The sequence below is a fragment of the Denticeps clupeoides genome, chromosome 17 (assembly GCF_900700375.1).
Source record: "Denticeps clupeoides chromosome 17, fDenClu1.1, whole genome shotgun sequence".
NCBI classification, from domain to species: Eukaryota; Metazoa; Chordata; class Actinopteri; order Clupeiformes; family Denticipitidae; genus Denticeps; species Denticeps clupeoides.
Window position 1 is genome coordinate 9,178,745 of NC_041723.1, and position 23,758 is coordinate 9,202,502.

Here is a 23,758-nt window from a genome sequence, read left to right on the forward strand (position 1 = left end):
TAGGTTACATCCACCCTATCTATTATGTAACTGTTCCGAAAACGGTTGCAATTTTTTTCACCAAATTCCTTGAGGACCTGAAACCCACTAATTCAGAATTCCACATATCCACATGTGTGCTTAATCACAGACGCAGACCAAATTTTACAGTACCAGTTCTTTCCTACCTTGCAAAGCCCTATGAATTTGTCCAGCATAACTATATATGGATTGCTGTGATTTCAAAAAAAGGTTAATGATGCTACAGTTTAGTTATGAAATCATTGCTTCTGAAAAATGGTTAGCCCAATGCAAAACTTTAAATTTCAGAACTATGGAACCTCAATAGAGTGTTTTTGCAACACCAATTGCTTGGTGAGTTTCTGTATGATGTCAGACTGGTGAATTGCAAAACTATAGTTATGTCAGCTGTTCCACTAGTTCCACTAGAATTATGAAAGCGGAGAGTAAAGTCACCTTTCTGCTCTTGAAGTTTCCATGCTCCCTGGCCCAGCGGAGAATGGTTTGGTGTCTTAGTCATTCAAGTCTTCATTTATGTATTCATTTATTTAGAGAATAACCAATTTAAACATTTATGCATTTTTCTTCTGCAATCATTAATATATTGCTTGTTTAATATATATTAATTCAATTTTTTTTTTTTATATTTTCTAACATATTTTGTGATCATCCTACCAAACATTTGGAGGATGGTTTTAGGCCTGTACTGCTAAGCTGAGTTGAGAAAATCTCAACAGTATCATCAGTATGAACTCACAACTTGCAAGTCTATAATTCTTCATTTGCAGCACATTCATAGGAATATATATGGAATTTTTCAACCATTAAATTAGGGTGTGGTAATCTGTCATCCTTTTAGGGCCAAGTTCAGCTCCAAAGGTGGATCTAGTTTCGTGACAGGCCAGCTGGAAGCCAGCCTGGACCACTGTCAAAGTTCTAACACTAATGATGATATTTTTGGAGGTGATATATAAGATTGAGTGCATGGGGAGAGTTTATTTAGTTAATGCACTAATCTATCTGCACATTTGATTTGGACTTGAACATGGTCCAGAGAAGACTGCAACTGACTGTTTGTGATTTGTGGTCCACGAACAAGGTGTATTCCCACAAAGAAAAACTGGAGTATGGAAATTAATCAGGAAGAGAAGACTTGAAAGTTGCATGCTTGAAGTGGCGAGTTGACTGCAAGAGGTTTAAATTGTACAGAATGAGGAAACCTAGTAACGTTTTAATTGTTGACATTGCATTGAACATTCACATGCGGTATTTTCTAGTGCAGGCCCATCTATTTGCTCACTGGTTACACATACAGAGCCCTGTAGCTTATATGTGTGAGTAATCTGGCAACCCACTGTGTCAACACTAATGACACTCTCACATTTGTTGTTTTAGAACCACCCAGAAGCTTTCACCAACATTATTTGCCACATGAGTGGAGCCATTTCTATATAAAAGGACATTCCTTGGGACTAAAAACAAGCCAACAGGCAGAAGCACAAGGGTCAGAGAAGAAAACCCCTTTTCTGAAGAATTTTGCTATAAACAGACATTGGTTTTCTTTGTCTCTCTCTTCCTTCCTCCTGGCTGGGTCCTCAGCTGTCACGACCTCCAATGGATAACCTGGCAAACGGATACTAACAAGGGGGTCTCAGCAGGGGGGGACAATGGGGAAGCACCAATATGGTGGCCCTCGCTACCTTGATCTCCAATCACATGTTGTACTGTCCACCTTCCATGGAAAAATAAATCAAAAATAGACTTGTGATTGGTCGATTGGACAACTAGTCTCGTGAACTGTGCTTTCTCAGCATCTCCCGTGCCTCCTTGTCTGTCTAATCCAGTCACGTCCTCCACAGTCAGATCAAATTCACCCCACAGACTTGAAGGCCTTGCTGTTCCCATTTCCTGTAACATGCACCATGTCATTCCAGCCTTCCTCCACCCACAGCAGCTGACCTCCACATTCCCCAATTGTGGCTCTGCTTGGTGTGGCTCTGCTCATCGGGGGAGTGATGCCAGAGATGACAGAGGCCAAACTGTGGAGACCAGCAGCAAATCTGTGTGCATTTCCATACAAGGCACATAGAGCTCCTGTTTCCTGAGAGAACTGCCGGGTGGGAATTGGGTGAGGCAAAATGGGATTTCGTTGGTCATTTTTGACTGTCTTAATACAACTATGTGAAGATACATTAACTACTAAAGATTCAGGCCAGAAAAATGTAACCAAAAAATAGATAATATCCCTTGCACTGAAAATCGTGAGAGGAAGGAGAGATACAAAGAGAGGGGAAAAAAAAGAAGATGAACACAGCATGTTTTTTTTTTTGTATAAACAGCCAAGTTTGCTTATTATGCAAGCACTAATTCCCCCCCAGGAGCTCATTAAAGTCTTGAGTGCTGCAGTGAAAGACGAGAATCCCCCAACCACCAGGCTGCCGCTCCACAGCCGCCTCTCCCAGCGACAGGCCAGCCAGACCCAAGTCAGTGGGAATACAAGCCTTACCACTGCCACATAACATCGGTACTACCATCTCTCTCTCTTTCTCTCTCTCTCTCACACACACACATGCACACAGACTGAATGAAGGTCAACACACATGCATACACTCGTATAGTGATAAACACAGATTCTCACATCAGCAGCTAATATCATGCCCATTATTTGCACACATATACACACACACCCACATATACACAATTCATATTATGCTTATCAAATGGTAAGATTTTAAAGGATTCAATAATCCCTTGGCTATGACCTTTATTAATATTATACCAATATTTTACTGAGAACCAAAACATAAGAAGCCACGAGACAGAGACGTAGTTCGAATCCCATTACTGGTTCGGCACAAGCTCAGCATGTGCTCTGTGCTGCAATGGGTCAATCAGATAACAGCGGTTATCTCTCCTGATTGTTTGGCCTGTTCTCACCATGCCATAATAATGCAGTCGAAATTTTTGGATGAGAAAGAGGCCGTAGGTGTACAGAAAGAGACAGGAAGTCAATAAAAAGACTAGTTCTATACTAACTTCTTTGTTTTTTCGAACAAACAAAAAAATTCCTTCTGCTAGGTTTACCTGATATATAAAATTTTTTGCCTCACATTGTATTAGCCAAATCTTTCAAAATTCACCAGCAAGACTGTAAAACACAGCTGAGAGACAAAAAAGAACGATGTCAAGGATTCTCAAGATCATGTTAAGATAAATAAAAGTACCTTTTACTTTTTATTGGAGTTAAAATCAATGTAAAAAAAAGGTAAAAGGGAAGGAATCTTTCTCTTTCTAAATAGTCACATGTATCTTACAGTCAATAGTAATAAAATTCTGTTTATTATTTGTGATATAGTTTCAGTTTAGCCACATTTGAACCCAAAAATAAAAAAAATATAAATGAATAAATAAACAAGAAAGCAGCATTATTCTGGCGGCATCCACACACAATCACTAAGTTATTAACATTGAAATTACAGAAATACAGATATTCAACCAGGTCTGCATTAATCAGTGAGTATATCATATAAACCTTCCTTTTCAGAATTGTATATTTATATATACAATATATGAATATATATATATATATATATATATATTATTTATATAGATCCAGTATACAACAAGTATACAGAGTCTGTTGCAGTTTCTGGAGATCCTCTGACCATGAACAAGCAAGGATGTCCTAACAGCAGAGAGAAAAAAGCAAGTCACTGGGTGCAGTGGGAGACAGGAGACACGGGTGGGTGGGCTTCAGAGGCAGATTTGTCAGGACCCCCACCCCATAAGGGAAAATGAAGATGGTAATGGCTAGTATGGTGGATATGAGATGTGGAGGGTGGTCATGGGGTGGCTTTTATTTTGAAGCGTGAACAGATACTATGGAATCAAACTGAAAAATACAGTTAGGGTTGGCGAGGGCGGAGGTGATGATGGCAGATGCAGACACAGAGGTGACGGTGATAGTGTACTAAAGGGGTTACAGAGGGGTTGGACAAATCCTCTCTTGACGTTCTAATGATAGTAGTGAGAATAAAAAAAAGGTTTTGGCTGTCCAGAGCTGTAGTTATTTAGGCAGCGGAGTGAGCGAGTGTGTCAGAGAGCCTGTCCTTTCAATTATACCCAAATCAACACAAAGTCCCTGGTTTCTCTACTCCTCTACACTCACTCCTTTCTTTCTTTCTTTCATTTTTCTCTATTTCTCTCTCCCCACAGTCTCCCAAGCCGCCGAACTGAGAAGTGACAGTCTCTCCTCTTTTTATTTCTTCTGCCTTCCCCCGCAAACTTCTACAAGGGGAAGACTAAGAAACCGGAGAAGGTGGAGTACTTCCATCCGCCCATAAGATTCCCCCGCTCCAGTTTGAGGTAGGCTCGGTCGCCCTTCTCCATCTGGATAAGGACCCCGTTGCTGGCCGCCTCACGCGTCACATCCTGGTCCCCGGCGAAGGCCGAGATCACGGGCCATCCATTATGCATTAAACTCACCTGCAGGGGACACAGCAGGGTCAGAGTGAATATATATATATATATTCTAAATTTACATTCTCACTTACTTCAAAGGTAATTTGTTTTATTTATTTTTTACCATTTTACATTCAATTTGTCAAACAATAAGATATAAAATACAGCATTGGTTCTCAAACTGTCATACTCAGGCACCCTCTAGTGGTTTGTTGGCAGTCTTTACTATTAACAATCATGGCTGCAGCATATTTAATTGCAGTGTAGTTAATACTTTTAATATTGTCATGCTATACTGCAGTGTTGACAGTGGATTACGTTCAACAATAAATCATAATCAAAAGAGGAATAAAAGTTCAATAGTCATACGTTTTTAATGGCTGTCATAATGGCATCACTTGAAGAGCCAGATATTAACAGACATGGCAATTGTTGTGAAAAAACTGAGAACCACTAATATATTATATTGGTCTAAGAATGTTTTTACAAAAATCTGAAAATAATGAAATCATGTTAGTTAATGCCAAGTACAGCATTGTTTTATACAATGTCTTATATTCAAGCCTATTTTATATTCAGGCTGATATGACATACAATGCATCCCCCAGTGTGTAAACAGAGGTGAATCCGCGCACTCGTAAACCACGCCCCCAAAACATGTACAGAAGTAAACAGCGCCCGACTGAAGTACTGTTAACGCTCTTTTGTGCCTCACGCAGAATGAGGACAAACTTGCATGGCCCTCTTGATGCTCAAACACGATTTCCAAAACAGTGTAAAAGTTGATCAAAGCGCCTGTGAATATAAATAAAGAATCTCCCACTTCACACACTTTCGTTTCCTAGGTTTCTGGTGTCTGTGCACATTGATTTTTCAAAAGGAGAAAACAGAAAGGCGGATGCAGCAGGGAACAGAGGCAAAAAGGGAGACAGAGGATGGAGGGATGGGGCGATTGGGGGGGTTCCTTTTAAATAATTGCTGAACCCTTAATATGAGCTGTGGCATAATGTGGGGTAAATTCATCGAAAAGGTTTTCAAGGACAGGAGACAGGAAAAGTCATCAAGAACACACACTGGTTTAATAGATGTGTGGAACAGAGTAGTAATTACTTAATGTATCTGTAACTATATTTGTGTAATTACCTGTCTATAACGAGCCTTAATCATAACCTCATTATTTTTAGCTATATTTTTTTACCCTTTCACTGAAAGTGCATGTTAATGTCTTTGTCAGAACATTTTGTCCACAAGAGGAAATACGTATGTTCAGACCGACAAACACACACACTCACACACTCACACTCAAGCAGCATGTGCACAGCGTCCACACATGTACCAGCACACATAATTATCCTCGTTTGAAGGACGAAACACCAACTTCAAACTATCCAAACTCCAAAGCCTTTGACCTAATTCTTCAGAGAGGTTGATGGGAAAATCTCATACACATATCCAGATATTTGTAGTTTCGCTGCAAGGAAGTATGGTTTGAGCACTGAAACTAGTAATTAAAAAAAACTCGTTCATTCAGGCCAAGAGCCAAGAGCAATTACTCAAAGAAAATGACATAATGGCCTGGACATGGTGTCAGCGTTCCATTGAACCTGTTTCATTAATGCCCAAGCACCCAATTAAAGGCCGTTAGAGCCTTTAGATATAAATTTGGCAAATGGGTCTCTGTCCACCGTTTAGCACTGCACTTAAAGTTGTCGAGGGGGGAAAAATGTCAAGAAACGGAAGAAAGGAAATCAGACGAAGCCTCATGACTCATGCCCTTCTGTCCATATAGCCGTCCAGCCATTCGCCATCATAGTCCATAAAATAGACTATGTCGACATGTACAGACAGGAGAAGCTTTTTACCCCTCCATTTCCATTCTAAAATCATTTATGCAAGGTTATCATTTATAGCGCAAATACAAGAAGCAGTTCATCAAGGTGTTAGCCCGTGTTACCAGGTTAGAACCGCCGTGCTGCCTGCATGAGTGGTGCAGCAGGGCGTACATGCTGAGTTCCGGCAAGTAGCCATTTTTCATGTGCTCAGCAAAAACAGACATGTTGAAAATGTTTATTGAGTCATATTGTCTTCATGCCACCAAATTAGAGTTTATCACAAAAGGCAATTGTTAATTTCATTGTTTTTCTGTATCACCATGTCTCGTTCATTTGCAGCAGGTCCCTTTAAAGTTCCTGACCCGCCCTTTTGGCAAGTGCTGTAGTGGGACCAAAAGTATGGGTTGCCAGCCAGTCTGTGAGAAGCTGCTATTGAATGCACCAGCTGAAAAGATGCGAATGTAACCAACTGGAAATCCTTTTTAAAATTCTGTGCGTATATGTCAATTTCTGTCATGGTTTACATTGTAACTATTGTCCGCTCTGAATGGCAACAGGCCCTGTCTAACTCTTGGAAAAAAACCTCAGGATTGTCTAATAATTATAACACTTTAATAATGCAGTTTTTATGTATTGAATTTTTTTATTCTTTTATTTCTTAAAGTGGTTCTACAACCTGGACCATAGACATAATGCAGAAACTGCTGGAATAAAATAGTCCCCATGACTCAAGACACTAGAGCTGACATAAACAGGTGACATATCTCTTGGTGTGACCTGTAATTACTCTAAAGCCAATATCATCTCATTAAAATCTCCAAACGTTTCAAAACTCCATGTCTACTTCTTATTTTGGATGCATACAATCCCAAAAGATGTCAAGATCTCTCAACATGACATAAGAGCAAATATCATTTCCCAACACTGGTGATCCCTAAACAATGGCAGTGACTGATTCATGGGGACGTCATATTGTGTCCACCCCAAACATTTTTATAATGAATGAGATTTGATTAGGAATGAACAAAGGAAAGAAAATGAAGCAAAATGATGGAAGTCGTTCTTGGTCTAAATGTTCTAGTTGTGGTTGGAAGAACCACAGCAGATTGCTCTTTGCGTAGTAACATTCTGGAAGCTACTAACCCAGTTCCAAATCAGCTGTGGTAGTGGAAGTGATGTGTCCACGTTGTCACTAGTCCAGCACGATGACAAGTCAGCATATTCGTTGGCTAGGCACATGACAGTACCCGCTAGAGCACCATCCTTCTCTGTGTTTCAGAGTCCCTTTCACTTTGATCCGTGGCACCTCGGCGGATCGGGATTCAAACCGGCAACCTTAAAATTAAGATTTTCCCAAAAAAATAAGCCCTACAATTAGTTAGTTGCAGTTTTAACCATAATGGCAGTGGCGGGATTTTAACCCAGAGTCTGGGTTTAAGAGACTGGAGCCTCAATCCAGTGCCTTAGACCGCTTGGCCACACTATCTTGTAAGACAAATTGTAATTTAAGACAATTATTTAAGGCAATTACCATTGTACCCGGTGACACTGCCTATTAATTTATTATCTGGCGCGTAACCTATTTACTGTCAACATATCTGAGCTCTCGGGGGGGCCGAGGCGCGTTTTTAATGTCACGTCGGCCTGTCAGCGCTTGTGATTAAACGCGTTGTTCTATTTTCTCCCCCGTCTTGCATTAACAAGCTGACGTTTGTATTTGCCATAATTAATTCCGACTCTGATCGGTTGATGAAGAAGGCTACGCAATTCAGAATCCTCGGGGGGAGTCGGCAACGTGATTACTCTATGGTTTAATTAGTCAAATACACACTCCGATTAGATCTGAGGGCTTTACTGTGTGTGTTGTGTGATATTTGGAGAGACTTTTATTAAATAAAGGCTTCAAGCTGCTTCGATGAATTGAAAAAGAAAAAAACTCAATTGTCTGACGACTAAATGAAGACTTCAGCGCATTTGTGCAGATAAGGAGGAGATTATTAAATGGGGGGTCGCTGTCCGTGGCGCCGACGAACTGCGTAATTACGCTGCGTAATTGCGCTGCATTTTGGCAACGCGCACCAACCCATTTAAACAGTAAATAGTTATTTTTCCTACACATACTTACAAAATAAAAAAAATTTTTTATGATTGAACCGTGTTTCTCACACCCACACATACAGTCTTATATCAGATATTCAGAGATATTACAACCGATTATCGCGATGAATATCATTTTGACAAGACACTGACATTTGAATGCTGACTGGCGACCCCAATACAATGAAATAAAACCAACCTGGATGGTCTGGCGGTTGTACACTTTGACCACATGGAAATTAAAACTGTAAATCCCTTTGCGCGGCGCGATGAAATTGCTCCTCTCCTCGTCGAAATTCCGACCGACGTTCACAAGTATCTGTGGGAGAAGGATTGGAGACAGTCCGCGTTACATTCCGCGACGAAAACCACAGTTTATAGGAGAAATCTCGTGGTTTTATTTTTCTGATTTATCACTCGAAACCGCATGTTACATGTTAATGAAAAGTCCTTTTGTGTCCGTGAGTTTAAGGCATTTTCGTCAGTAAAAACGCATCAGTAATAATATTAACCACTCTCCCCCTCCCCGGTCCCCTGGAAGTTACCTGGTCGAAGTAGATGACCATGGTCCGGTTGCTCATCTCCGACGGCTCGTGGTTGGTGTTCCTGACCGCGGAAAACGCCACTTTGGCGCTGCCGGAGCGCACCGATATGCCCAGCGCCGTGCCGGTCGGGTCCGAAGTTGGGTTGGAGTCGCACACCACCAGGCACTTCCCCTCCAGCACGATGGGCTCCGTCTCGTTCTGGGCGCCGACCGGCGCCGCCAGCCACACGGCGGCCAGCAGGAGTGAGAGCATCGCGGCGGGATCACCTTCTAACACTTTAGAAAGTCCGAGATCTTTCCTGCAGCTCTGCTTCTTCCGAAGAACAAGCCCTCGCCTCTCATAGGGTTCCCCCGAAAACGGCTTCGGACGGCTTCTCCCCGGGGTCCTGACCGCGGAACCCTGAGCGCATAGCGCGGCGTCCGTCCGCTCTCGCGCTGAATTATTGATAACGCGAGATATTAGGGGCGCCGCGGCGCGCGCAGGTCCCTCCCCTCCGGGGTCCCAATCGCGGATTAGCGCGTCGTTCCGAGGTTCCAATCGGGGGCGGCGCCACGCCCCCCCCGCCGCCGCCGCGGTGGACCGTTACAGGTGGACCGTTGTTGCCAAATCCGCTTATTATAAATTACTCCCTTTTTTTTTTTTTTTAAACTATAAAAGCCACGTATAAATATCAGCGTTCACGGGGTGCGGTTTTAAGGGGGTTACTGGTTTCAAGCATCGCAAAGTTAAGATATTGGGATGCACCAGATTAAACGTGTTTTTTTATTTTAGAGAATAAATAACGGAGGCAACTGGTGGCTTTCCGAAAATATATAAAAAAACAACAGCAACGTTTTGGTCTGTGGAGTGGCAGATCGCGGGGTTCGGATTTATTCGGCTCGTTTTCCTCGCGACAACGTGGCAACTCCGAGCTGAAGTCGGCCCGGATAGAGAGCGAGGTGAGGGGTTCGACTGGGGCCGACCACTTTCTGTGGGTGGTGTTTTTCCCCCTTGAAACATACGACGAATAAAATGCGTGGAGCCAGCAGGGATCCTGGAGACAGAAACATTTCCAGACCTGTAAAATTGACATATATATATGTATATATATAAAATATATATTTTTAAAAAAGCCAAGGTAGTAAATGTGATTCATGAGATGGTCTGTACAGTGTACACCAGGTCCGCCCTCCTGCTCTTTACAATTAATTTCAGCTTTACATTAAAAAGGCGAGGCAACCATGTACCCCCGTTTACGTTTACTTTGTAATTCTTAAAAATTCGTCAGTATCTGAATGTGTTGGAAAGTGTGCATATATGTGATAATTCCCCCTGACCGGCTGCTGTTTAATGTTCTATTTCTCTCTGAGTGGTTTTAGTGGGACCGTTAGTTCCCGAGGTAGCCTCGGCCTCGCCGATCTCCGTCCGTCCGGCTCCGGGGCTGCTCTCACCGGCATTTCAGAAGGAAGCAGAAGTCGAGTCCAAGCGGACGAGGTCGCACATCGTGAGCTGCTACCTGACAGTAAGCAGAAATGAGCCACAATGACGGAAGGGAGCGAAAGTGGCAACGAACCCGCAGACAGTTAACACTTTTTATTAACCAGTAGCCGATCCCATTACAATTTCATTTTTCTAACGTCGTCAGCCAAAACCTGCAATACCACGTCGGACCACTAGACGTCACAAATCACCAGAGGTGATTACTGTTTGAAAATATAGCAGAAATATTAAGTGGTTATTTTTATAGGTTTTTTTATAGGTTTGGACTGAGGGCAAATCCGACATTTATGCCAATCAAAACACAGCGATTATATTGTCACAGGGGCAGAGTTAGGGAGATGCAGAAGACACAATTTCAATCTTCCTTTAGTTCCCACATGAATAAATAAAGACATTGTCCAAGGGCCAAAATAAACAAGAATATGAGGATCAAAAACTCACGCTACCTTGTTGTGCCACCGCAAATGGCAAAGCAGAGACAAGACGCACAAGGCAGGCTTGTATACATGCATACACAGGCGAGAAAGTTAATAAAACCAGGAATATATACAGTACTGGTCAGTAGTTAACATTTCCATTTACATTTAAGGCATTTGGCAGACGGCCTTATCCAGAGCGACTTACGACGTGCTTTCAAGTTACCATCGATGAGGTGATCAGTTCCGGTTCACTAGGACCCCCAACTATGAATACAGTTTCTGTACACAAGTTCAACAATAAGAAAGTTACACGGTAATCTAAATATTCTCTTGAGCTGTCTTTTGAAAATACTCAGTGACTGAGCTGTTCTGACCTCAAGGGGAAGTTCATTCCACCACCGAGGGGCCAAGACAGAGAAGAGTCTAGATGAATGTCTTGGAGGGAGATGGAGGGACCAGGCGAGAAGTACTGGAGGCTCGGAGTATACGAGGTGCAGTGCGAGGTGTAATAAGGGCTGTGAGGTAGGATGGTGCTGCTCCATGTTTGGCTTTGTAGGCCAGCATCAGTATTTTGAATCTAGTTAAAATACAAAAAGGTTTTTCATCTTTCAAACATTAACTATGACATTGTTCAGGAAATAAATCTTTATTTATGTGCTATAAGAACTGGGGGTTGTTTTCTCCCAACGCTCTAAAATCAAAGTCTAAAGATGGGAAGCAATGTTGTATTCCTGCTTAGAGGATGACAGGGTCTCTTTCTCTAAACACGATGTCATTGAAAATATGGACTTTCTGTGAGAAGCAGTTTTGGTACAACAATAGTGGATCAGTGTTTGACATAGTGGGCTTCGTCATGTCAACAAAACTGGTTGCATCTTAGTGGTTTTGTTTTCCCAGGTTTGTTCTTTAGTACAGTACTGTATATGAAAACGAACAGACACATGATCAAACGATCCAATGATAGTTAAAACCCACCTCGGTTGTTAGTGGTGTGGAGGTTACGCTTGAGGTCAAGGTTCAATTACAGTTATTCATTCCAGTGTTTGCAGGTTGGAAGGTGCAACGTGTAAATGATTCATTAAAATATTCGAGCTGACAGGCTGGTATAAAAGGGCAAGCGGTGTGTTGTAATTACAGCCAAACAAGTAGACAGATCTGACACAGTAATAATCACCACACGTATAGCTTCGTGGTGTAAATGATCATGAGGGTAAATAGGCTTTAGCCAGTTGCACACAGACACACCCAGTCAGGTTAACAGAGCAGTGGGATACGTGTCGAATGGTGACAGCTTTCCCAGGAGGGCCCTCCTGTCACACTCGGCATCCTACAGGTCTCAGTGCACGATGCAACCGCCGAGGAGCCGCTGTCTCACCGCTTCACAGAGCAGCAATGGCATAAAAGACAGCAATGCAGCCACACACAGCCACCCTCGTTCTCCGTATGTACAGTGTGTGTGTGTGTGTGTGTGCACGCGCGTGCATGGCAGACATTTCAGCAGAGATGATGGCGCCGCAATGACAGAGCAACGAGCTGGTGCCAGGTTGCCCGTGAAAAGTTTCGGAGCGGAGCGGTGTGGTGGGAAGAGGCTGCCACGCATTCGTACGCCACATCGACTAAATAAGACAGGGAAACAACCCAAGGGAGGGTCCCACAACCCGAGTCATGTGTCTGTCTGTGGGAAAACATTCACTGTGTGTTGCCAAACAGCTCTGTGTGGGCACACGCTTACATCATCTCACATAACCTCTCTGGCTCATGTACTGCATGTAAAGCTTCCTACCAATCATTCATATTCATTAGTAGATTTGTATAGCTGAAATTAATTTATAAATATTTAACAATTGCATTAAGTTTAGTTCCTGTGTAAGGGTGCTGACATATGGTTTTTTTGTTTTTTTCTCTGAATGAGATCTTATTTCCAGCGGTTAAGGAAGCAGCCCCGTAATCAGCAGGTTGCCGGTTCGAATCCCGAACCACCAAGACAACACGGAGGTGTTACTGAGCAAAGCTCCGTCCCCACACACTGCTCCCCGGGCGCATGTCATGGCCGCCCACTGATCACCAAGGGTGATGGGTTTTAAGCACAGGACACATATTTGTTGTAGATTGTACATACAGTTGTTCCATCCAGCATGACACATGCACATTTGTGGCCTGCTGGAGGTCATTTTGCAGGGCTCTGGCAGTTCCTGTTTCTCCCTCCACAAAGGTGGAGGTAGGGGTCCTGCTGCTGGGCTGTTGACCTCCTACGGCCTCCTCTACATCTTCTGATGTACTGGCCTGTCTCCTGATAGCGCCTCCATGCTCTGGACACTACGCTGACAGACACAGATGTGCCATCCTGGATGAGCTGCACTACCTGAGCCACTTGTGTGGGTTGTAGACTCCGTCTCATGCTGCCACTAGAATGAAAGCACCGCCAGCATTCAAAAGTGCCCAAAACATCAGCCAGAAAGTATAGGAACTGAGAAGTATTCTACCAACCTGCAGGACCACGCCTTTATTGGGGACGTCTTGCTAATTGCCAATAATTTCCACCTGCTGTCTATTCCATTTGCACAACAGAATGTGAAATTGATTGTCAATCAGTGTTGCTTCCCAAGTGGACAGTTTGATTTCACAGAAGTGTGGCTGACTTGGAGTTACATTGTGTTGTTTAAGTGTTCCCTTTATTTTTTTGAGCAGTGTATATATTTGTGATCAGATGTGTAGTGTGGAGGAAGCATTAACATAATCGGTGTGACACTGTGTCTAGAACTTTGCTGGAATAATCCAATCAGGAGTGTACAGATGTAATTTAGCTAATCAAATTAAGTCATTACCGGCTGGGTGTTGGTGTCAGGCATATGCTTTCTGTGCAGTAGGCACTTTCCTAATGTGATTTAACAGGAGCTGACAAACCTCTGCTTGACAGGTCACCAAGGAAGCAGGACAAGGACAGGAACAGAGGTGACAGGGGATTTCAGGTTTGTGTGAAGTGCTTCATTTTTGTACAGCTTTCTCTTTATGATATGCAGTCCCCTCTAAAAGTATTGAAATAACAAGACCATTAAAGATATTCTTTTTTTTTTTAAATGGGTCACTGACCCCAAGTCATCAAGTCCAATTTGTAGAATGGACAATGATCTGAGTGGTCACTATTATAAAATCATATTGGTCAGTGGTTGGCCTAGCGGGTAAGGAAACAGACCCAAAATCAGAAGGTTGCTGAACCACTGAACCACCAAGGTGCCACTGAGCAAAGTACCGTCCACACACACTGCTCCCCGGGTGCCTTTGTTGTGTGCACCGTGTGCTGTGCTGCAGTGTTTCACAGTGACAATCTTTTCACTTTCAAATGCTACAAAATTGACCAAAAAAATGGAAAAGTTGCTGTCTATGCATCTTATTCTGTGTTTTCTGGCAATGTACATTTGATTAGATTTTTTCCTAAAAATTAGCTTCATGATTTATAATAATTTGCAACAGAGGCTAGATTATTTTTCTTTAAGAACAATGGTCTAAAGCATAATTTATGGCCATTCCAAATGAAATATCACAAATGGCTGGTCCTACAGAAAATCCTAAAGGCTGAGCAGAAATCCTGAAGCTGCATCAGACTTGTATGTCAAGATAGTATTTCTGCCTGGCTTTAGCTGTCGAGGACTTCTGCTGGCACAAAATAAGACCTTGTTCCAGCCAACAAGGCTGCTCGACGACATCTCTCTTCTGCGAGCATAAAACACCTTTCCAACTGCATGTTCCATGTCTCGTTTGTGCTGGAGTTATGTGCCACTCAGCTGGGCGGGAAAAGAGCCATTAAAGCCTTTTGGGGAGCTGGAATAAATATTGCATAGCATGATATAGGACTTGCTTGTTCCTTAAAGAGACAGTGGCGTGAACGCCAGAAGACCCAACTCTGCACAAATGAGCCGGAATGACGAGTGCGCTGTTCCCTCAGAGGAGCGATAAACACACGCCTCTTCAGCCGGGATCAGAAACCTCTCCAGCGAACAATTGTGGCCATTTACATAAAACGGGCAAACGTCCTCCTTTCTCACTGATGCTTCTACAGTCCACCAGATTTAGCCATGTAGCTCAACCTCAGACGTACAGCAGAGAGGGGATTTGTGTGAGGCGAGGACGAAGGAAGAACTTGGAAAAAGGGGTCTCTTGTGCACCATATCTCCCACCTGCCATTCGAACCTTGATTACATAATATCCAACTGCCAGATCCGGCCTCATTATGATGCTGCTTTAGCGCTCCCTACACGGGCGAACACATGCACGTAAATCTGCTGCCTTGGCCCTTTTCCTCCACCGCACCCAGCGCAAGGTGTGTAATAACGGCTTTCATTTGGTTACGCCGGCGGAAGGGCTGCCCTGAGATGGCCAGATTAAATCTTCGGCGTGTCAGTGGAGAGGGGGAAATAGCATTGCGCTGTCAGGAGAGGGGAGGTGAAAAATAACCTGTCATCACTTTCCCAGTGTTTTTGGGGGGCGGCTCTCATTCTCCTCCCCTCGTCTTTGTTTCACTGGGTTTTCTTTTTTTCATTCTTTACAGAAGGATTTTTTGAGGACATGAGAAAGTAGTGAGCCAGTGGATAGACAAATGGGCAGAAATACACAAGAATGAGCAACAGAATGGCACAGAATGGCAGTAAGGTAAGAGTTTCACTGTAGAAAAAAAATCACAGAATAGACAATTAGAAGAACAGTACACCAATGGTTATTCCCACAATGCATAAAAAAAAAGACCTTCCACACGTAGTGAGCACGAGCGCAAGCTGTTTCGCTGAAGCTGAACTGATAATAAAAGTGGACGAGGCCTAAAACATTGTAGACAGACAGACTGGAATTGACAGACTAAACATGCCACAGATACAGACACGTCAGTCACCAGACTTTTCCTCAGAGTCACAGCCTAGATACACGTAAGAATCCGAAAGGAGGTAATCACAGGTGAGTCCTTATTCCCATCTGAGCAGATCTGGACAGACATGTGCAGGTGGTTTATATTTCTGACATTTTTCAGATGCACTAAAATATCGTGACTTACGAGAAGTAGTTACAGGGACTTTGTGGTTTTCTGGTTTCCTAGGCTACTACCACCCCAGTGATGACAGAATGCTTGGTGCAGGGTCAGAAGGCAGGTGAAGATAAATGGGGCACCTGGGCTGAGGCTGTGACAGAATCACTATTAGCATGTTTCTTTGTAAGTATCGTTTGGTCAGTTTGTCCTTTGGCATGCACATATTCTCAGATTTGAACCCACCGTTTAATTCATCGTTTCCATATGGACAGTACAACTGCAGGCAGGTCTCACCCTGCACATGTTAAATCTGTGTGTGTATGTGCGAGAGCGAGAGAACTCACAGCGCTGCGGAACGGTGAGGTCTGCGAGATCACATGTAAGAAGTGTTAGATCAGAGTGCAGAAGGAGCGAGGCCATTTGGGCGCGGCTTTGAAGTTAGTGTGTAGACCTGAATTATTAACTGCACACAAACTCGGTCAGACTGGCGGCCCAAGAACACAAGCATGACTGGAGCGTCGGGGGATAATGGAGATATGCATTCTGTTTGTGTCTCGGCGCGTGTGTGTGTGTGGGCGTGCGTCTGGCTGAGTGAGAGATTACATGATCATGCACAAAGTAAACAGATGACCACATAGTCTGGTGTGTTGTGGTGTGGATGGATGTGTGAATGTGAATGTGAAAACGTGAAAGTGAAGTGACTGTCATTGTGAAACACTGCAGCACAGCACACGGTGCACACACCCATTACCCTTGGTGAGCAGTGAGAATTTCTTTTTTGCATGATTTCATTGTTATTTCTCATCTATTTTCAAATGATTATAACAGGTAATTTGGGAGTCAGTGTGTGTATGGCAATTTCTACATTTTGTATGGCAGTTTCTACAGTGTGTGTGTGTATGTGTGTGTGTGAAGCTGGCTCTGAGGATCGATCCTCTGCTTGCTGCTGATTGGAAATGGGCCAACTGCCCTTATGATCCTTTGCAATAACACAGCCAATTTGAGCTCACACTCATACACACACACGCACACACTTACTCACCTGCTAGTCAATGCCATGAACAGCTGCTGCTTCACTCATTTCTGCACAAAAAAGTATTTTTGGTCACAGGGACTGGTTTTTCAGGTAGGTCTTCTGTCCCTGGAGGAAGTGACATAAACACACACACATAAAAACATAGAGTATGCAAGCAGATCTATAAATGCACGTCCAGGTTTATAGATGAAAAATGACAGGTTTAATTGCAATAGCCAGTCAGTTGTGAGTGTATTTGGTGTCTGACCTGCCTCAGTTTTATCTGGTCAATAGGAAGTCAATGTTAAACCCATCAGATCATTTTTTGCATTTGTCATATTGAATCAGTAGTGACAGGGACAGTCCCCTTGGAGACACTCAGGGTTAAGTGTCTTGCTCATGGATGCAATGGTTGTAAGTGGGGTTTGAACCTGTGACTTTTTGCGGTCTTCTGGTTCCTAGGCGAGGATGTTACCCGCTAGTCTACTAGCACCCTACAAAATGGCAGAACAAGGCTAATCTAAATAAGGGCCAGACAGAGGAGATGAAGAGGCAGGCAGAGAAGATCTGAGGCGATGAATACCTAGACGTGATCCCAGCAAGCCTTGCAGACTGCAACGTAAACCTCATGTGAAGGCTGACAGAGAGGAATCCTGAAAACATCATGAGTGCACATCTAATGTCACAGAGGAGGATGAATGGCCTAAGAGGACCTGCTGCTGAGCCCTGAGATATCGGCCCACCAATCTGACTGGTCAAATCAAATCAGGGTCTTGGTCTCTTAGAAAAAGTAACAAACCAAAAAAAAAAAAAAAATCATTGCATTCATTCTTCCTTCGTCTTCTTCTTCTTTTTCCTTCATAAGGGTCGCCACAGTCGATCAACAAGTCTGTCTGTCGGACCTATTGACAGTTTTATGTCGGATTCCCTTCCTGACACAACCCTCCCCATTTACCCAGGCTCCAAGTACTGAGACATATGTCCCCAGTGTCTGAGTTAAGCCATTGCATTCATTATGTGTATTAATTACGAATACATTTAGAATTGATTCCAGCTTTATGACACAAAAGAACTGCTCCATTCAGTGTGAAAAGTTGACTCTGTGATGAACTTACAAACCATTTAATTTCCAAGAGGGGGAAACCCGCCCTTCCAAATCTCAATGCAACAACCACAAGCCAGTAGCAATTAGCACTCAGTGAGTGTGCAAAATGTACTTAAATTGATTCTGAAGATGAAAAGCCGCGTTCGACTCGCACGTCCCAATTAATTTAAATATATGCAGAGATGAGCGTGGACCCGGACCCGGTTAACTTTATTAACATTCTCATGGCAAATGTCCATGAACACGGGCTATTCCGAGAGGCAGCCTCTTCTGCGGCCTCTCCAGAGCGTGTCCCACTCGCCCCAGTGCGCAGAGAAGATGGGGACGGAATGGGAGGGAAAAGAATTCAAAGTTGGTCCAACAAGCCTGTAAGTAAAGACTTGAATAAGTCTCTGGCATGAATGTCAGACTTCAAAAACATGTCTGGTGATGTCTAGACAAAAAGTGGACAGTCCACTAGTTTTGCCAGATTGGTAGAAATAACAAAGATAATTTGTACTTTTTCACTTTATAGCTGCATAATTTTTTATTTGTCGTGAATGGGGGGTCGTCTTTTATTCAGGTGAAACTGTACCTTTCAAACTGTCTTTGTCTTCTCAGCCCTTCCCAATCCCCTCTCTCTGACATGGGATTGAGGAGCAGTTCACTGGAAAAGGTCATCATGACAGGCCTTCACCTGAACTGTCAAGAGTTTGTGTGCACGCAGTTGAAGAGAGGACTGAAAACCGATGCCCACGCCCCACAAGACAAAAAAAGGGGGGAAATATACACAAAACATTTTCAGTGTTGCTGCAGAGTCCCCATAGTCCCCTCAGAGGTAAACCTCACTTTAGATCACTAAGTTAGTGACTGTGATGAGGGCATAAGTTCTGAGAAGATGGCTGCCTTCCTTTGGGTAGAGTAACGAAGACTGGAGAAGCTGTGATGGTACAGCTACGAAGACCTTTTTTTTTTTGTTAGATGTGTCACAGTTAAAATGAGCCCTCAGTCGTCTACTACAGACAGATTAATGAGACACGAAGCAAGTGCTTACCTAAAATTAGACAATGCCACAGAACACAAAACGCCGCAGCAAGTGGCCCCATGTGCTGAGTGTTTACTGCCACCTTGTGGTAACAATGATTCGAGCGGCTTCAAATTCAGAGAGCAGCACCCTGGACAGCTCTTATTAATTTTCATCTCACTAACATGGCTTCATGCCACAATGAAAAACATGAAACTCATGAAATAGAAGCGCGGTTATACCAAACGTTCAGACAGGTAGAAACCCACAGCATACACACACATGGTGAGGAGTCCGGACAGCTATTCCACGAATGTATTCTGTAACAAAATGCAGTTACTGAATGATAAATATGCACAGGTTAAAACATAAAAAATTTGATCAGAAAAAAGATGGACATGTTTTATGCTTGACTGTGTGCTCTGATCCTCTCAGTAGCCCTAAACTTTCTGCAGTGATGACGTGTGTTCCTGTTACGCCAATGCCAGGGACCTCACAGAGTAGATTAAGTGTATTTAGGGCTTTCATACTTATATATATATATTCCCATGATGTCTGCCCACTGTCAAAATGAGAAAATTTTAATTATTTCTCATTTATATTTGTCTCATTTTCTCCCTTGAGCCACATTGACATATGAAGTTCATGCAGTCAAGTGCACATGGCTCATTGCTTCATACATGATCATACTAAACATACAATTACAATGTGAGTTAAAAAAAAAACCAATAAAAATATTATTTAATTTATGCTCAAAATTCATTAGGGCCTAAAATGTCACTATGCAGCAGAACAAGATGCAATTGGTTATTGTTGGATCCAATATGTATACTTTAGGTAGTATGCTGTTATCTCAGATCCCAGAACTGTCTTACTGTGTCCTGCATCAGCCAGGGGATGAACGTACGTGTGCATGTTCTGGTGCAGATCTGATGATTCTGACAGTGGTGAGATATAAGTCAGGTGTTAACAGGATACAATCAGCAGTATTCCGGTTTGAATGGGGCCCTGCAATTTAAATTCATTTATTCAGGGATGAAGACGTGTTGCTGTGGAATTGTGCGACAAAGAAGAAAAAATACAAATGGCCCGGGGCAGAGGAGCAGAAAGCAGCCAACACTGAAGAAATATGGACACCAAGAACGAGAGAAAGATGAACGCTGGTTAATAAAGATGTATGAGTGCAATGAAATTAGAAAATATGAGCCAAGGAGAACAGTGAAGGTAAAAAGAAGGAGTGGGAGAGAGCGAAAGAAAGAAAGAAAGAAAGAAAGAAAGAAAGCAAGCAAGCTTGTGGCCTTGGTGGGCGGAGTAGAGGGTATCTCTGCATGTCTCCCATGTCGCTTCACCGAGGATGGGAGGGAGGAGAGGAGGGATGTGGTGTCACCTCTCTCAGGGCTCGCCATCCGTCTTTTGCTTCTCACTGCCCAGCGCCCCCTGAATCTCAGTATGGCTCTCACACACTCCATACACACCATGCACACACGCAGCGTCCACTCAAACTGACAGAAGTACACACACATTGCCACAGAATACACTCACACTATAGACTCCCAAACAATACATTGCCAAACTTACACACACTGCATAATCACTTGCAGTACATGCACATACACACACAAACACACACACACACACAAACACACAGAGTGTGAACAGTGTGCATTCACTGATATGGCCATAGAGTATATACTTACAATATATACCACACACACACTTACACATAAAGACAGGTCAATGCAATAAATGTACACAGAGAGAGAGAGAGACAAACATGAACATACTAAAACAAACACACACACATGCACACATATAAGTAAAAAAAAATACTTCACCAAAAGCATGAAGAAGGTTGAAGAAGGATTAAGAAGGATGAAGGGAACATAGGAAGGAAGGAGGACATGAACTGTGGTCTGGACATGAACTGGTGTGGATTATGACAGGGGCACGAGATCCACAGAGCGGGTCCATGACACTGTCCTCGTCAACTTATAGGACATCCCACATTGAACTGGCTGTGTGTGCACCTCCTCAAAGCCTGGAACAGAGCTGCCTCCTCTGATCCTGGATCAGTCCACTGCTCCTCTCTCCTCAGTTGGATCTGTGTTATCCCCTGCCTCTTACATCCTGGATCAGCATTACGGCCCCTTTTTCTCCCTCTCCCTCGCTCCCTGATCAGAGATTACTATTAATTCCTCTCGTGGCTTTAACAGGATCAGAGGTCTTCTGGCTGACCCTCCTGATGCCAAATAAGTGCTACATTCAACTTCTTCTCCCTGCTGAGCCACTCCTATTAACCCAAACTCTCTTTCCTCAGATCTCACGCTGGTGCCGTGTTCCCTCACTCCTCACAGACCTCCGATCAGAATCGACCCATCTGCTCTCAGCTTCCGTCACCTGAGAAGAGCCGAGAACAGCGAGAGCCACGGGGCAAACGCACCGGGCCCCGTTTCGCTGCCGTAGCCTCCCCTTCGGCTCCGATCTCACTGACACATTATCAATACCTGGCTTCGCGTGCACCATGAAAAATACATGCTTTGAAATGCAATTTAAAAGCCATTTAGGCAGTACACTGGCTCAGCGCCTGAAGGGGCCCGAGAGAAGACTTCCCAGGGCGTGTTTTCACTCGACTGAGCCGAGCACACGTGCTAAACGACGCAAGATGATTCCAGCGCCTGTAACCGAGCACGTTCTCCGGTTCACTGTTCTCGCGGGTCGGCTCCTCAGGGCATCTGAGCAGTCTCAGGGGGCCAGCCGGATCAGCCACAGCCCGGGAAAGCAGGTATTCCGACTGTTTCCCCAAAATTACAGCCCCAGCGTTCCTGTGATTTTCTACAATAAGGGTTTAATACAAGGTGCCACCAAATCAAAATATAATGTGTGCAGGGCTTCTGCAGGGCCACACACACATACAAACACACATTTGAGAGAATTTATGCAAATATCTCTGAGCATTTCTTTAAAGGGAAATATTTGATTTATTTCTTTACCTATAAAGAAAAAAAACTTCAGCCACCTTAATCAAATTGGCACCAAGCAGGACGCTATGTAAGAAGTCCTCAGGATTTACACAAATTAAAAAGAAGAAAGAACCACTTAGTTAATATCTGTATTTTGTTCTTTTCTTTATAAACCGAGTGGGAGGAGCCTGATGATTGTCATCGATCACACATTCTACTTCCTCGTTCAGCAAAAAAACACCATCTCATCTATAATAGGCATCAAAATATATGTACCTTTATTATTTTTAATTATATAATGAAAATGTCAGGTACATTTCTTTATATTTAATAATGTGTGATGAGACAAATGCTGTACTAATACTTATACAATATATTACATATTTCTATAAATTAGACAAGGAAATTACACAGCGGCAAGGAGAGCTCACAACATTTGACCAGTGGGTGACGCACTGAGTACTATCACACATTTTTACATCCACAATGGTCCTCTGAGACACACACTGCGGAGGCTCTGAATAGTAAAGAGACGTGACGCAAAAAACAGAAAACATTCACGCAGTTTCTTAATATAAAACGCACAGACACAGACACAGAGAGAAGAAAAGACGATGACTGACGCTGTACATGTGTACCTACAGCCACAGCCGAGGGGCAATGCTGCCATCTGGAGGACTGGACGTGGGTGGGTGGGTGGGGAGTCATGTTTGTGGATGTGAGCTCACTGGACCGAAATGTAAATTCTGGGGCCTTAACGCAACTCCTAAATATTGTAGTGTTTTCCTCTGTCTGTTTGTAACATATATGCCGGTCTGTGGAGACTCCCGGAGGGTCCCACGGCGGGCCGGCTGCAGCCTGAGTGACGTGACAGGTTGACAGCGTGCTGCTCTCTGGCGCCCTGTGTCAGCGTTTCGCCTCTCCCTGTCCCACAGTCCCTTTTTCTCACTGCTCGCAGGCCCCTGGCATCTGTCTCATCCCGATCCCGCTGCCACCCCCACAGACTCCCTCCACAGGAACCCCCCGCTCAGTCCTGCCAGGCAAGCCGGCATCAAACACACAGTACAGGACCAACAGAACCTCGCTGTCATCAGGACGATGGTGAGAGGTTACTAAAAACCTCTCGATGTTTCAGTCAGTAAAATTAAAGGCACGTAACTCTGCTTATGTGAGCACAGTAATGTGCACAAATTGTGCTGGGCATATTTTGCCTAATAATAATATATTTGTACAGGTCATCTAATGTGCTCCGTTGTCAGAACAAAGGAACTTCACTCGTATAATTTAAATCCGACCAGCTTGCTTGTAATTCAATGATGGCTATTGCTTTTGTTTGACTGTATTTATAGCGGTTAAGGAAGCGCCCCCGTAGTCAGAAGGTTGCCGGTTCGAATCCTGATCAGCCAAGGTGCCACTGAGGTGCCACTGAGCAAAGCACCGTCCCCACACACTGCTCCCCGGGTGCCTGTCATAGCTGCCCACTGCTCACTCAGGGTGATGTGTTAAATGCAGAGGACAAATTTCACTGTGTGCATCGTGTGCTGTGCTGCTGTGTATCACATGTGACAATCACTTCACTTTCAATAGTATTTTCATTTCATAACACTCACAAAACCTGCAACAACCAATAAAACCAATAAGATCAGCTACATGTGTTGTGTGATGCTGCTCCACACAGACCGCAATTTACATGTGTTGGGCAGGCCAACACAATGGTACATATCAGCTACCGCATCTATTCAGAGGTCTCAGGAAAAGTGAATTTACATGAACAGAAAAAGTCTGGATGCTACGGCAATATTTCCCCTTGAGGTACAGAGTGTTGTTG

The 23,758-nt window shown here is 43.6% G+C and overlaps 1 protein-coding gene and 1 long non-coding RNA gene across 4 annotated transcripts; one reads left to right on the forward strand and one right to left on the reverse strand.

Moving 5' to 3' along the window:
- Nucleotides 1-3,320: 3,320 nt before the first annotated feature.
- cbln1 (cerebellin 1 precursor) lies at nt 3,321-9,446 on the reverse strand. The gene is made up of 3 exons (XM_028958481.1): nt 8,936-9,446; nt 8,590-8,709; nt 3,321-4,485 (listed from the first exon to the last, which is right to left on the reverse strand). Exons 1-3 carry the CDS (start codon nt 9,185-9,187, stop codon nt 4,288-4,290), a joined length of 570 nt encoding a protein of 189 aa, XP_028814314.1. The 5' UTR covers nt 9,188-9,446; the 3' UTR covers nt 3,321-4,287.
- Nucleotides 9,447-9,598: 152 nt separating this feature from the next.
- LOC114767165 (uncharacterized) lies at nt 9,599-23,095 on the forward strand. 3 transcript variants are annotated; one of them, XR_003742903.1, is made up of 6 exons: nt 9,599-10,436; nt 13,751-13,802; nt 15,380-15,480; nt 15,917-16,030; nt 21,288-21,752; nt 22,889-23,095. It is a non-coding gene; the product is annotated as an uncharacterized LOC114767165 (long non-coding RNA). The 3 variants fall into 3 exon arrangements; XR_003742902.1 differs by lacking the exon at nt 22,889-23,095 and having other exon boundaries at nt 9,599-9,873; nt 10,294-10,436; nt 21,288-21,998; XR_003742901.1 differs by lacking the exon at nt 22,889-23,095 and having other exon boundaries at nt 21,288-21,998.
- Nucleotides 23,096-23,758: the final 663 nt, after the last annotated feature.

Bases quoted from the DNA above. Each gene is read 5' to 3' on its own strand.
- cbln1 (XM_028958481.1), bottom strand. From the start codon at position 9,187: ATGCTCTCACTCCTGCTGGCCGCCGTGTGGCTGGCGGCGCCGGTCGGC. The intron at 8,710-8,935 runs GTAACTTCCAGG...CTTCTCCCACAG, and splicing joins TGGTCATCTACTTCGACCAG to ATACTTGTGAACGTCGGTCG. The intron at 4,486-8,589 runs GTTGGTTTTATT...TGTCCCCTGCAG, and splicing joins ACAACCGCCAGACCATCCAG to GTGAGTTTAATGCATAATGG.